General features: G+C 32.8%; 1 protein-coding gene across 1 annotated transcript; it reads left to right on the plus strand.

The window, feature by feature from the left end:
• Positions 1–3,336: 3,336 nt before the first annotated feature.
• On the plus strand, positions 3,337–13,437 carry LOC124831959 (Protein kinase superfamily protein). Its single transcript, XM_047306065.1, has 13 exons — positions 3,337–3,662; positions 3,805–3,954; positions 4,924–5,094; positions 6,049–6,192; positions 6,636–6,741; positions 6,863–7,011; positions 7,164–7,289; positions 8,133–8,276; positions 8,615–8,702; positions 9,709–10,082; positions 10,751–11,077; positions 12,760–12,990; positions 13,204–13,437. Exons 1-13 carry the CDS (start codon positions 3,462–3,464, stop codon positions 13,336–13,338), a joined length of 2,346 nt encoding a protein of 781 aa, XP_047162021.1. The 5' UTR covers positions 3,337–3,461; the 3' UTR covers positions 13,339–13,437.
• The last annotated feature ends 276 nt before the right edge of the window (positions 13,438–13,713 follow it).

The raw sequence follows: 13,713 nt of genomic DNA on the forward strand, positions 1-13,713 counted from the left end.
TAGAACAATTATTCTAGATAAAGTTACCTTACAATTATGCTAAAATAACCATAAAATTAACAACTTTACAAAATTCTATCCTGATACAAAACTATGTAATAGACCGAACAGTCTTATACTAAACAGATGGATCCTCTCCTTCCAGTGCTTACTCCAGAGGGAACTCCTCTCCCTCTGCTCACACTCACATGATGATCAATGCAAAGGATAAACCGAATGGATAAACATGACAAAACAAAAAAGAAGGGTAAGCTAGTGTAATTTAATTTATCAAAATAAACATCCAATTCAAACAAGTACATAACATGTAACAGCCGAGCACTTAAAATCATGCAATGACCGGCCACTCAAATAGGCAATGACTGAGCACATTAATACAAGCAAAGACCGACCACTTGACTTGACCATCTGGATCGTATGAATATGTAGCTATGGTCGTTCGTGCACTCGTGGGTGAAGTAACTGGAAACCCATCAGCTGTCACACGAGGTTAGTCCGCTATCACTCACTATAGGTCCCCCTAGGTTAGGACCTCCTGCTATTCTCACGACATGTCTCAGGATTCTCTACTTGAGAATCAGTGATCATTAGAATGTTAGGATGAACGCCGTGGATTTCGCTGATTCATACTTTACCACCTTGATAACCAATCATTAAGACATTCCTCCTTGGAATTCTCTTCCATACTAGTTGGAACATAATACCTTATTGAGATATCCACTCCCTTATTCATGCACAACAGATTCATATAACTGAATTTAACAAGTTCTCAAAGAACAATGGAAACCACATGCAAGACCGAACACCCTGTGAACGTTGGAGACCGAATGATTTCTCACTACCCAAAGAACATGACTGAAGGGTCCATAATAGGTAAGGCTGAAGAAGTGATCGAACACTATTAAGAACCGACCACTAGGAGAGTCCGAATACTACAACTTGTTCAAATATTATAGCAAGGCCGATGACTAAGGTTAGACTGAACACACTAACGAAACTGAATACTAATGTAGACCGAATCCTAGTAGAAGACCAAGAACGAGTACATGACCGAGTATTAGTCCAAGACCGAGAACTAGTACAAGTTTGGGTGCTAGTACAAGACCGAGAACTAATACAAGTCCGAGTGCTAGTTCAAGACCGAGAACTAGTACAAGTCCGAGTGCTAGTACAAGACCAAGAACTAGTACAAGACCGAGTGCTAGTTCAAGACCGAGAACTAGTACAAGTCCGAGTGCTAGTACAAGACCGATAACTAATACAAGTCTGAGTGCTAGTTCAAGACCGAGTGTTAATACAAGACCACCCACCCACCTAAGACCGAACGGTCATGAACGGGTAAGACTCTAAAGAGACTGAACCCAGTTAATGACCGAGTACTTGAATATGGTCGAGCAGTCAACAACACATGGCTGAGCGATCAGCAATGCATGATCGAGCAGTCAACAACGCATGCTCATTTTTCTGCATCATTCTGCAGAACTTTTGCAGAATGATGAACACGCTAGATTTTACCAAAACTAAACATTTTTCCCAACTTCTAATCCTCCATACATGAATCATATACCAATTTACACTTATCCAAGGGTACCTAAATCTTTCTGACATCATTCCAAAGAGTCTCATACCATATTTCACTCCAAATTCTACATAATCAACAAATCAATGACCTAAAATCCATTTTCCTACTTTCTACACATTTTAGAGGGACTTAAAGGTTCTAACATGTCCAATTACACTTTCTCATACTCTCCTCACTGACCAATTTCACTCCCAACCCCAAACTCTCATTTTCACCTACCCACTTCCTCAAGACCAGAATAGGCCGAACACTTATGTAGAGAAACTCCAACCAGTTCATAGGTTCCAGCATTCACAAATTCAACACAATTCAATCAAACATGAAATTTACACACATGCAACCATCCAAACAGTAATTTCATACATAGAAAATCACAATTAAATTAACTAGCTTCATTTACCTCTAACCGAATCAAACAACTTCTACAACCTTCAAGAATTTGCTTACTCTTCAAGGAAATTCTAAGAACACCAATGGACCACCGATTGATGAAAGAAGATCAACCGTAGAACCAAAATGAAATCAGAAAGGGAAGAAAAGGATTGCGGAACACATGCAAACATCATTGTTCCTTGCATGCATCAGAAACCAAAAATCACTAAAAATCGGAGAACGAGACTTACCAGTTCTAAACGCTAAACCAAACGGTGCAACAGAAAGCCCTTGACGCCAGAATCACTTAGGTGCCTCCTGATCATCGAATAGATGAGCCACTGGTGAGAAATTATAGAGAAAAGGGAGAGGAAGAGTAGAGAATAGTGTTTTTAGAGAGATAAAAAATATTTAGATAATGAACCAAGTGTTTTAAATTTCTATTTACACTGTTGACTTATTTTAACACAAATGCTTGGTCTCATTACTTTAATACATCTATCTATTCTTAACATACTATTTCATGGATTCTTACTATTCATTTTCCCTCAAATTTATCCTTACAAATGAAGACAACCCTAATATTAATTTCATTCAAAACTTAATTATAAACTAAAACATATTTATTTTTTTCCTCCATCACTAATTCTCTTTTAAAACTAATAAAAAAGAAGAATATAATAGAATAAAAAATAGAATGATCAATTATAAAGAATCTTTATTTATAATAAAGCGACACAACAGAAAAATATAAAATAAAATTTAGTGCATGCTAGTCTTTTCGAAAAATGTAGATTTAATTATATTTTTGTCTTTTTAATTTTAAATAATTTGATGTTTATGAATTTAATGTTGAATTTAAACTGCATATGTGAAAAAAAATTACTATTGAGTCACTATTTAATTTTCAATGTGTTATGATGCGATAAATTTAATATATATTTGTACGACATTAATTATAAAATGTGTACAAATTGAGTACTTCGATATAAGACATCAAATAAATAATAACATAAATTAAACAATAAATAATTTATAAAAGTCACCATTCAACCTAAAATAAATTAGTTACATAGGAAATAACTAAAATTCCAAACATTATTCTGGGTAGGTAAATTTGTAAGTTCCGACCATTACAAAAACATCACACTCATTATTACAAACGTAAAATAAAAGGCATCGCTGTTTTTATTGACCTAATTTTTCAAAGCCAACCAAAAATAAATAACACTAAAAAAATTTCCAATCACTAACAAACCAAAAAAGTTCTCACACGTGGGAACTTCAGTTAAGTGGCTCACATTAAATATAATTAAATTAAATTAAAAATTCAGTTCTCTCTCTTGGCTCCTTCTGCAAACACTACCACCGTTTTGTTTGCATCACAAGTGCTCTTCATTCATTCACACTTAGCATATTCTCCCACCAAAACCACAGCCACAACCACGAAGCCTTCACTTTCTCGCGCTATAACCAAATTCAAGAAAAAAGAGTCACGAGTTCCGTCATGGATGCAGCTTCGCAGCTTGTCTACCTCGGAATCGATCCCTTTCCTCGAAGCTCTCCATCGCCGCGCCGTCGCAACAGCCTCCTCCAACTCCGTCGCCGCTCCGGCCGCGTCTTTGCTGTCTCTGCCGAGCCAAAACCGGCGCGGCAAAAAATTGTAGATGGAGCGAATTCGAGCAGAACAGTCAACGGAGTCTCCACGGTAACCTCTCTCGGATTCTGAATATGTCGAATCGGGTTTCGTAACAGGAATTAGTTCAAAAATTCAAACGAGTTATTGCTTAATTAACTGAAGATAATTAGTCTCCCTTGTTTTTTTGCGTTGTTGCTTGCAATGGTGATAGAGAATTGGAGATGTTTCGAAGGAGATCAAGAGAGTGAGGGCTCAAATGGAAGAGGACGAACAGTTAGCGACACTCATGAGAGGTCTTCGAGGCCAGAATTTGAGGGACTCTCTCTTCGCTGAGGATGATGTTGAGCTTCGTCTTGTAGAGGTGGTGAATCGAAATTATTTCTGAAGAAATAATCTGAATTTTTTTTCTTATCATAGTATCTGTTCATTTCATGAGATGCTCTTGTTCCATATGTGTTTTGTTTATAAGGTTAATTTGTGTATGATCAATTATAAAAAATATTGAATAAAATTGTAAGCTTCATAAAATGTTATACTTAAATTCAATAAAAACTTTCAAAAAAGTTATGAGTTTAATGTATTTAAAGTTTTACACTGCTTAAACCACAATTACCCTAAAAGAAATTATATGAAAGACTTTCACATTTAAAATTTTCTAACTTATTGTTATTAAACTCAACAAAGTTAACATGCATGTTGAATTGTGATTGGACAAATGTAAGAACTTAGTCTCTCTTATTTTGTCACGCATGTATAATATTCACCAAAGTTTAAAAATATTTTCAATGTAAAGAAATATGTTCAATTATTATATATATATATATATATATATATATATATATATATATATATATATATATATTAATTTTATATGTGTAATGAACGTGGTATATTTTTAGTTGGTTACCTTAAGACTAAAATCACCAAATTTTTACAATATTTAGAAATGGAAATATATATTTTTTGGATAAGAATTTAAATAAAAGGAAAATTTCTTAATAAATTAAACCTTTTTTTTGCATGAAAAGTGACAAGCTATAAATAATTGATGTTTTATGATTTCTATCAACTCACTCCTTTTATTATTAAATTTTCCTATAGCTGGTAAAGTTGAATAGCTATTGCTTTGTAGTATTTTCTTTCAGAAGTAAATCTGTCTGTACTTCATTTTGGAAAACAAAATTTGGTAACATATAACATTCCCCTAGAGAAAAGACATATTTTTAGGTGAAAATTATTACTATGATAATTTCAGGTGGTTGTTAATTATCAATGGGAAAGTAGCTACATGAGGAATATAACAGACATTGGTACTTTGTAAATGCTGTAGGTGGAGGAGAGTAGTGAGTTTTTGCCTCTGGTGTATGATCCTGCCAGCATTTCTGCGTATTGGGGAAAACGACCACGGGCTGTTGCAACCCGCATTGTGCAATTGTTATCTGTTGCTGGAGGTTTTCTTTCACGTATTGCCTTGGATGTGATTAACAAGAAGGTTAAGGAGGTAATTCTCCAATGTTCCTATGGTCTAAAATAGATTAGCTGCATTCTTAAGCTGATGGTTGCTGTGGATGATAAATCTCCAATGTCCCTATGAACTAAAATAGTTTACCTGCATTCTTAAGCTGATGGTTTCTGTAGCTGTAATGTTCTTCCCTCTGCTTGCTGCATTCTGATTCTTGTGTTTTCTTAGTTACACTGCTTCGGAGAATAAGTTAAAAAAAAATCATGATATAGGTTTTTAGAGTTTTTATGAACTGTGGAATCTGCATCTTTTTGCTTCTATGGAAAACATTAAAATAGTTGATGTTTTTCTCTCCTGAAGAATTTATGTATTTATAAATTTTTTAAGCGAATTTTTTTAATTAATTTTTTTTAAAAAAAAATACAAAATAGTCCTAAATAAAACGCATTGGTGAAAATACAAACTAGACAATGAACATAACATAATAACTAACTACCCTTATAGCTATTTGAATTACCCACTAACATAAATATATATAAGAAGTTTTCTAGTTTTCGAAAAGGTGATAATTTTAATAGAAGGTTTTTTGTCATTATACAATATACAGTATACAATAAACATATCGTAACAAGTTAAACATTAAAGGCTTTTTTTTTTCCTCCTAGGTGGAGTTTACTACAAGGCTGAAACTGAAACAATGACATAATGTCTCAACATAAATCGTGTCTAATGACTTTGTATACTGTAAATATATAAATTAACTGTATTACTATATTTTTTATAAATATGTAAGTAATACTGTACATGTTTGTTTTATATCCAAATAATGAATAAATAGGTAGTATTGAAGAGCTTATGGCTTAAGCTTTGTGTTATGTATGGGTTGATATTTAAGCTTTTAATGGTTCCTTATATTTTGTAGTCATTGTTCAAAAATGCGATTTTCAAGATTACATTTTGGATACTCTTTTTTTGTCTTTTTTGCATAACCAGAATGAAGTTGCTCGAGCCATTGAGCTACGTGAAATTGTGACATCTTTGGGTCCAGCGTACATTAAACTTGGGCAAGCATTGAGCATTCGACCTGATATTCTTTCACCTGTAGCAATGACGGAGCTGCAGAAGCTTTGTGATAAAGTAAGCTCGTTGTTGTTTTCTCTTCAAGACATGTTATTGTTTCTATTTTAAAATACATATCTAAGTCTCATACTTTGTTATTGGGACAATACCTAGTAAGATAATTTTTTTCTTTTAACAATTTGATTTGTTAGACAACTTTGATTTATTTCTGCAGTCAATTTGAGGACTGTGAAAACAAATTTCGTATTCTTCATTTCAGTAAAAATGTAACAAGTTAGACTGGTATCATTTTGAAAATTTTTGTTCTAATTTTTGAAATAACTTACAATATTTCTTCTGTTAGCTTATTTAATTATTTAGAATCAAGATCCCTTTAAACAAAAATCGCATATAAGCATTCGCACAGGCTCATCTTGATTTCTGATATTGCAAGTATTATTCTTCTTGCTGAGATTGCCTTTTTTTGATGGGGGTGTGGGGGGACACCATAAAATATGAAGGTTCCTTCATTTGCTGATGATGTGGCTATGGCTCTAATTGAGGAGGAACTTGGTCAGCCATGGCAAAAGATGTATTCTGAGCTATCATCTTCTCCCATTGCTGCTGGTAGCTCTCCAGACAACCAGTTAGATATATTACTTTCTTAGTAGAAAAGTACAGTCTCTAAGAGCTGGTTCTCTATGTTGATTAATCGACAGGTATTTATCTTTCTTTGAAATCTATGCAGCATCTCTTGGACAAGTATATAAGGGTCGCCTAAAGGAAAATGGGGATTTGGTTGCTGTTAAAGTGCAAAGACCTTTTGTTCTCGAGACAGTTACAATTGATTTATTCATTATCAGGAACCTTGGTTTGGCTCTTCGAAAGTTTCCTCAGGCAAGTAAAATTCTTGAGAGCATAGACTTAAATTCGGATCCAAATTTATTTCTTAAAGATGACACTTGGTAGTAACTTAGAGATACTAAATTAATTAATCATTATAAATGTCGTTTGCTCAACCAAACCTCCTTTTACCTAATATTTTGCAGGTCTCTATTGATGTGGTTGGGTTGGTTGATGAGTGGGCTGCTCGATTTTTTGAGGAATTGGACTATGTGAATGAAGGAGAAAATGGGAACCGTTTTGCTGAAATGATGAGGAAAGACCTACCGCAGGCAAGTCTGTTAGTTTTTCATTTTTCATTTTTTACCACTTTTAAATTTTAATCATGTATAAATCATACATTTTCTTTTATTCAACTTCAATATATATGGTGAATCAGATGATGGTAGTCGTAAGTGATCCAACCATTCTCTTTTCTAGGCCTGTGCATCACAGCAAACATCTTAATTCACTAACTAGATCATCTTCCTTATAATAACCTGCTGCTGTACAAAGGAAATTTCATTTAATTACCTGACATCCCCAACTAACTCATACTTGAGCTCAGAAAGGGAAAATAAGGATATGTTATTTAGATGGATGACCATTAATTTGATTAATTTGATTTAGTGAGTGAATAGAAAAAGCCTTTTTAACCTTATAAAATTTTTAGTAAGTTTCTTACACCAGAGAAAACTAGAAGTCAGCTGTCTCTCATTATGGGACCTAAGAGCACATGGATTATAGTCAATATCTAAACTTCCAAATTTGGTAAAACTAGACTGGTGTCTATGGAATGAGTGATAGGGACAATAGTTATTTCTTTTTCATTTTTTTCCTTAAAATTTTTGGCTGTTTATAGATGTATTTGTAGTTACTCGAATGTACAGTGGAGTACTGATTTGTGGGTTTGTAATTTACAGAAAGTAGAAACACCTATATAACTTCATTCGCATTGTATGAGTACTCTAAATGAACTAATGCTTTATTTCATGGAAGAAAAATTGAAAAGAAACAAGGCTGAGTTTTTATCAGGATGGAATTATATTACTTTCAGCCAATGCTCATCAGTATCAGCAAATAGTATAAGTGGTCATGGAGAATTTTCTTGTATCTTCTGACAGTTTTAGTTTCAGGTTGTCATACCAAGAACCTACCATAAATATACATCAAGAAGGGTTCTTACCACAGAATGGATTGATGGAGAGAAGCTTTCACAGAGCACAGAAAGTGATGTTGGAGAGCTAGTTAATGTTGGAGTCATCTGCTATCTGAAACAGGTAATTTTGGTACTTTTTCTGGTATTATGCATTAGAATCACTCAGCTTTCAGCTAACATTTCTGTATGCAGTCATTGTATATCATTCATCTTATATATTTGATTATTTATCCTTACAATAGGTAGGTTGTTTACTCAGATTTCTACATATTCAGTAGACCGTAACAGATGATGACATTCCCAAACTTGGGTTCATGTGCATATTGCATTGACTATTTATTGCAATTTACAAGTGTGCAGGCAGTCTTGTATTCCAAGAAAATATTGTTATATATTAATAAATAAATTCTTGCTTAGCTATTCTATTTTTTGTATTAATATATTTTCATTTTACTTCAGCTTCTTGATACTGGATTTTTTCATGCTGATCCACATCCGGGAAATTTGATCCGCACTCCTGATGGAAAACTTGCCATACTTGACTTTGGTAATTTTTTGTTGTTGTAATTAGTACTGAATTATTTTATATTTGTAGATTAATTTTTTATTTGTGTTTAGGAAGAGGTAGATGCCACTTCGTTTAATGCTAGGTCCGCTGTTAAGTCGGGTAATAATTGTTATTTAATGAAGTATTATAAGAAAGAAACTATATATTTAATATATAATCATGAAGAGGATATTTTCATAGCACCATTTATCGTCATGGTTTTTTCAATTTTGAATTTTGAATTTGAAAATGAAAATATCCACTTTTTTTTGGCTGGAAAAGGAATATTCATTCCTGATCATACGACGAATTTGACAAGTATATAGTTACTGGTTAAAGATTAATTAGATAAGATTCAGAAAATTATTTTAAAACACTATTTTAGAAAATTGTTTCTTTCAGTAATTTATCAAATATTTTCAATATAATGAGTTGTAACTTGTATCTTCTTACGAATCTTTGTATTTCCATATAAAAAAAGTATTTAAGAAAGAATAAATATATTTAATTTATTATTTTTGGTGAACTATATATTTAATGTATGGGATACGTAAAAAAATCTTCAATACTTTCTATATTTAGCAACTAAGGATTATTGGGAAAGGTATTGTTGGAGATTTTAGGATTGTTCAATTTAAAGATGGGAATAGTGAGATTTTTTTTCCATAGACTCTAAATATAAAACAAGTGCTTCCATTACCTAATGATGCAATTTAACTCTTGTTGTGGTTCACCAAGAACAATTTGTCTATGGAAAATTAAATGTGAATTTACAAAAATATATAAGCAAACTGGAATTGGAAGCATGCCAAATTTTTTTGGTCGTTGTTTATCGCCTATCTTTAAAAGAAATAGAAAAGTGTGGTGCTTTATTTGTAACTGTGCCTGGATATTGTTCTTCACAGTGGTTCTGATGACATGAATGAAAAACTATATTGCTTAGTTTACTTTTGTTCCAAGATTCTAATCTTCATGACAAATGATGGAAGTTTTATGTTGCACCCAGGGCTTGTGACAAAACTGACAGATGATCAAAAGTATGGCATGATTGAAGCAATTGCTCATCTCATCCATCGGGATTATCCAGCCATAGTAAAAGACTTTGTTAAACTTGGATTCATTCCAGATGGTGTCAATTTGGAGCCTATATTGCCTGTCCTTGCCAAGGTTTTTGATCAGGCATTAGAAGGTGGAGGGGCTAAAAACATCAATTTTCAGGAGCTGGCTTCAGATTTAGCTCAAATTACCTTTGATTATCCTTTCAGGATACCCCCATACTTTGCGCTTATAATTAGAGCTATTGGTGTTCTGGAAGGGATAGCTTTAGTAGGAAATTCTGATTTTGCCATCGTTGATGAGGCCTATCCATATATTGCTCAGGTATAATATCCTGAGGAATTTTTAGTTATCTGTCTCATTCTTTAGATGTTGGCTTATATTTTTTCCCAATGGGTACATGTTCATGTTAATTTTCTGCATAATTGATCACTGTGTATTTACTTGAGACTTGGAGTCTTACTTGATGCATAAGATTCTCCATTGGTTTTTATTTCCAATAACGGAATCATGAACTGTGCTAAAGGGAAAATCAGCGAGATTTTATTGGGCTATATTGGTTAGATCGTATCATTCAATGGAAAAAGGGATGAAGCCAACAGCATGTGGATTGAATGAAAAATTCTGTCCTGCGCCTGGAAATAATGGGCTAACATTGTTTCAATTTGAGGTGTTCCTAGTCTAGAGGAGGCACGTGAAGTAGAAATATCAATTTTTAATAGTATACATAGAAAGAAAAACAACCTCTATTTAGTGTTATTAATTAGAATAAACACTTCATCCAAATTTTCTCCAATCATAATTCTTGACTAGTTTTTAATTGTTTTCACTTGACACAAAAGAATGAATCTCCTCGTCCAGTTTATTGCTTTGAACATGGAACCACTATGATTTTGCATCCCCACACACTGCAAACTGACTGGTGTTACTTTATTACATTCTTTTGATTATTCTGAGTAATCTGAATTGATATTGATAATTTTCTCTTATAGAGGCTCCTCACAGATGAATCTCCTCGGCTAAGGGATGCTCTACGTTACACTATATATGGGAAATCTGGAGTTTTTGATGCTGAAAGATTTATTGATGTCATGCAAGCCTTTGAGAATTTTATTACAGCTGCCAAAAGTGGTGGTGGAGAGGATATGAATGGGAATATGGCTGAGCTTGGGATTCTCGCTACCAGCCAGTCAGAATATTTGTTGCCAGGAATCCAATCTGTTATTCCTCAACCACAGCAGCCAGTGCAAACAAGGGCAGCTTTAGCGTTTCTGTTGTCTGACAGGGGGAATTTTTTCCGAGAATTTCTTTTGGATGAGGTACTCTCTTGAGGCACTGAAGAAACATTTGTTTGTTGTCATTAGAATATATGGAAATAGAAAAAATATTTTATCATATCTTTGATTGTCCTCTTCGAATAGTTACCATATCTAATTATCCTATCATGATTTCTTTCTTTAAAATAGGGTCGTGATTAGTATAAACAACTGTTAGTGCAGTTTTATGAATGTATAAGTACATTGTCACATTTCAATAACAATTTTGTGTTACTCATTGTATTTCACTTCTTTTCCTCGTTCTATATCTAAAATCACCTTTTTCAACTGATAGTTATCAATGTTTTTAAATATAGTTTCATATCTTGCTTACTCTGGATCTTTCTATTTGCAAAGGAATTTTGTTATTTACTCTTTCCAGAAGAAATATTTATTTTCACCTTCTTGTCCTTGACTCTTTGATTTGTTGTTTGTTTGTTGTATCCTACAAGTAGTATAAAACTAAAATCTGTAGAAGTTTTTAAAATTAGACTTTCAATGTTTATCTACTTACTATATGTGAGAAATAGATTTACTATTTGTTGAAATAATTCGTGACATTCAATTTGCTCAATGTTCTATGCTATACATATTTTCTTTTGAATTAAACCCAGGAACATTGATGAAGTTTTCTGTTTTCCCCTTCATTTTGGGTTGTGTCTTTAAGGATATTTTATTTGCATGTCTTCTTTGTTAATAATTTTCTTTATCATATTACAAAAAGAAATGTTTTATACATAATATGATTTGTGTTTCACTAGTTATTGGGTCAATAGTGACATTTCATAAATTGATGGAGAACATTTCAATTACAATTCATAACATGTATTCCATATTATGTTTCTAATCATGTCTTGTATCTGGTTACTGAAGGAAATTGATACTTCAATTCATAAGATGTATTATTGAAAGCTTAACGTAAAAAAAAAAATGAAGGTATTGGTATAAATGCATACTTAATAGTAGTACTTATAACTATATCAATTTAAAATTTATTGACTAGTCTGGTTATAATTGTAGCCATAGTAGCTGCTTAATTTGCAATTAGAAAAAGCTTGCCACCACAAAAAGGAAAAACAAAAATGAAAATAAATAAAACAACAGAACTTGGGGAACCTCTTGGCAGCATAAAGACACGATCAAGATGAGCTATACCTTTGCATATCCAATTATTGTTGTGTTTAGCCGAACTTCTTATGGTCTTCTAGTATGGAACACATTTTATCACAAGTATTGACATGATCGTTCAGATTTGATGTCAGCACAAAGAATTGACTGCATTCATTATGATTTTCAATTGGGGAACCTCTATAATATTTTATAGGGATGGGAGTATTAATAGATAGTTGCATCATTGCATGCACCTACATGGATACAGTTATTATTGTAAAAAAGAAAAACACTAGAATACATGAAATATGTAAATATTTCAAGATATTTAATTGGATTATGTGAATTTTATGGTTGCTTAGTTAATTCTATTACATTTGTGGCTGTGGTAAATATAGTTTTGTAGTATGTAATGTATTACCACTGTCATAAATCATAATAAAATAATGGTGTGTGAGAGAAACTAGTCTGTTGAAGTTACTGAGATTTGAATGACTTCTAATGCCTCCCTTCTGAGCATTTATGGAGTTTATGGCTTCCAAATATTTGACTGACTTTATTGCTGGTGGAAGCAGATTGTTAAGGGAATTGATGCAGTAACAAGGGAACAATTGGTGAGAACAATGTCCATACTAGGAATTCAGAATGCAACCCCTGTTTTCAGTATGGTACCGACCGTGGGACCCTTTAAGCCTGCGGCTCTAATACCCAGCATAACGGAAGAGGATGAAGTTATATTGAACAATGTGCAGATGGTGGTGGAATTCTTGACTGCAGGAAGTTCCCTATCAAGAACATCTGGTCAGGTAATGAAGAATTCCCCGCTCAAAATCATAATGCAAGCACACACTTTCGGACAAACTTGAAATTTATTAAAAATTACAAAATTTGGCTGGTTTCATTTTATTTAATGAATCTCTTCAATTCCCTATCAATTTTAACCAATAAAAAAACTCTAAATGCAGTTCAAGTTCAAGATAGTTATTTATTTATTCGTCGTCTTGTTTGTGATGTCATAGGGATTGAATATTCCTCAAATTATTCAAGAGCTTCTCCCAGTGCTGCCGGGCATCTCTGTTAAAGTGCTTCCTGATGTTCTTAGCAGATTATCGTCTCGGGTTTTAGCACGATTAATACGTGATACATTTTTGTAAGATAATTATGTATACCTTAGTGCCTTAGGCCACACAATTGTGTATAATTTTAAAAAAATAAAACCTCAGTTCAAATATATATAACCAATATTTTATCTATTTTCATGCTACTAACTAAAAGAATAACCAAATGTGAAGTGAAGTATGCTGGCTATCAAAAGAAGATATTTTTGTAATTATTAGGAGGAAGGTAATTATTGAGAAGAAATGTGTTTCCCAAAGATATATTTTTTTCTCAATATTGATTTTTTCTTTATTATATTTATAATACTTGGTTTTATTAAGTCTTTGTGAAAAAAAAGGGATAATAGTAATTCGGGTAAATAAATATATGCTTGATGGTATTCATTGAATAAATTATAATAAATTTATCTA

The sequence above is a fragment of the Vigna umbellata genome, chromosome 8 (genome assembly GCF_029865625.1).
Source record: "Vigna umbellata cultivar VRB3 chromosome 8, Vumbellata_1.0, whole genome shotgun sequence".
In the NCBI taxonomy this organism is placed as follows: Eukaryota; Viridiplantae; Streptophyta; class Magnoliopsida; order Fabales; family Fabaceae; genus Vigna; species Vigna umbellata.

Bases quoted from the DNA above. Each gene is read 5' to 3' on its own strand.
- LOC124831959 (XM_047306065.1), top strand. From the start codon at position 3,462: ATGGATGCAGCTTCGCAGCTTGTCTACCTCGGAATCGATCCCTTTCCT. The intron at 8,277-8,614 runs GTAATTTTGGTA...ATTTTACTTCAG, and splicing joins TCATCTGCTATCTGAAACAG to CTTCTTGATACTGGATTTTT. The intron at 11,078-12,759 runs GTACTCTCTTGA...TGGTGGAAGCAG, and splicing joins GAGAATTTCTTTTGGATGAG to ATTGTTAAGGGAATTGATGC.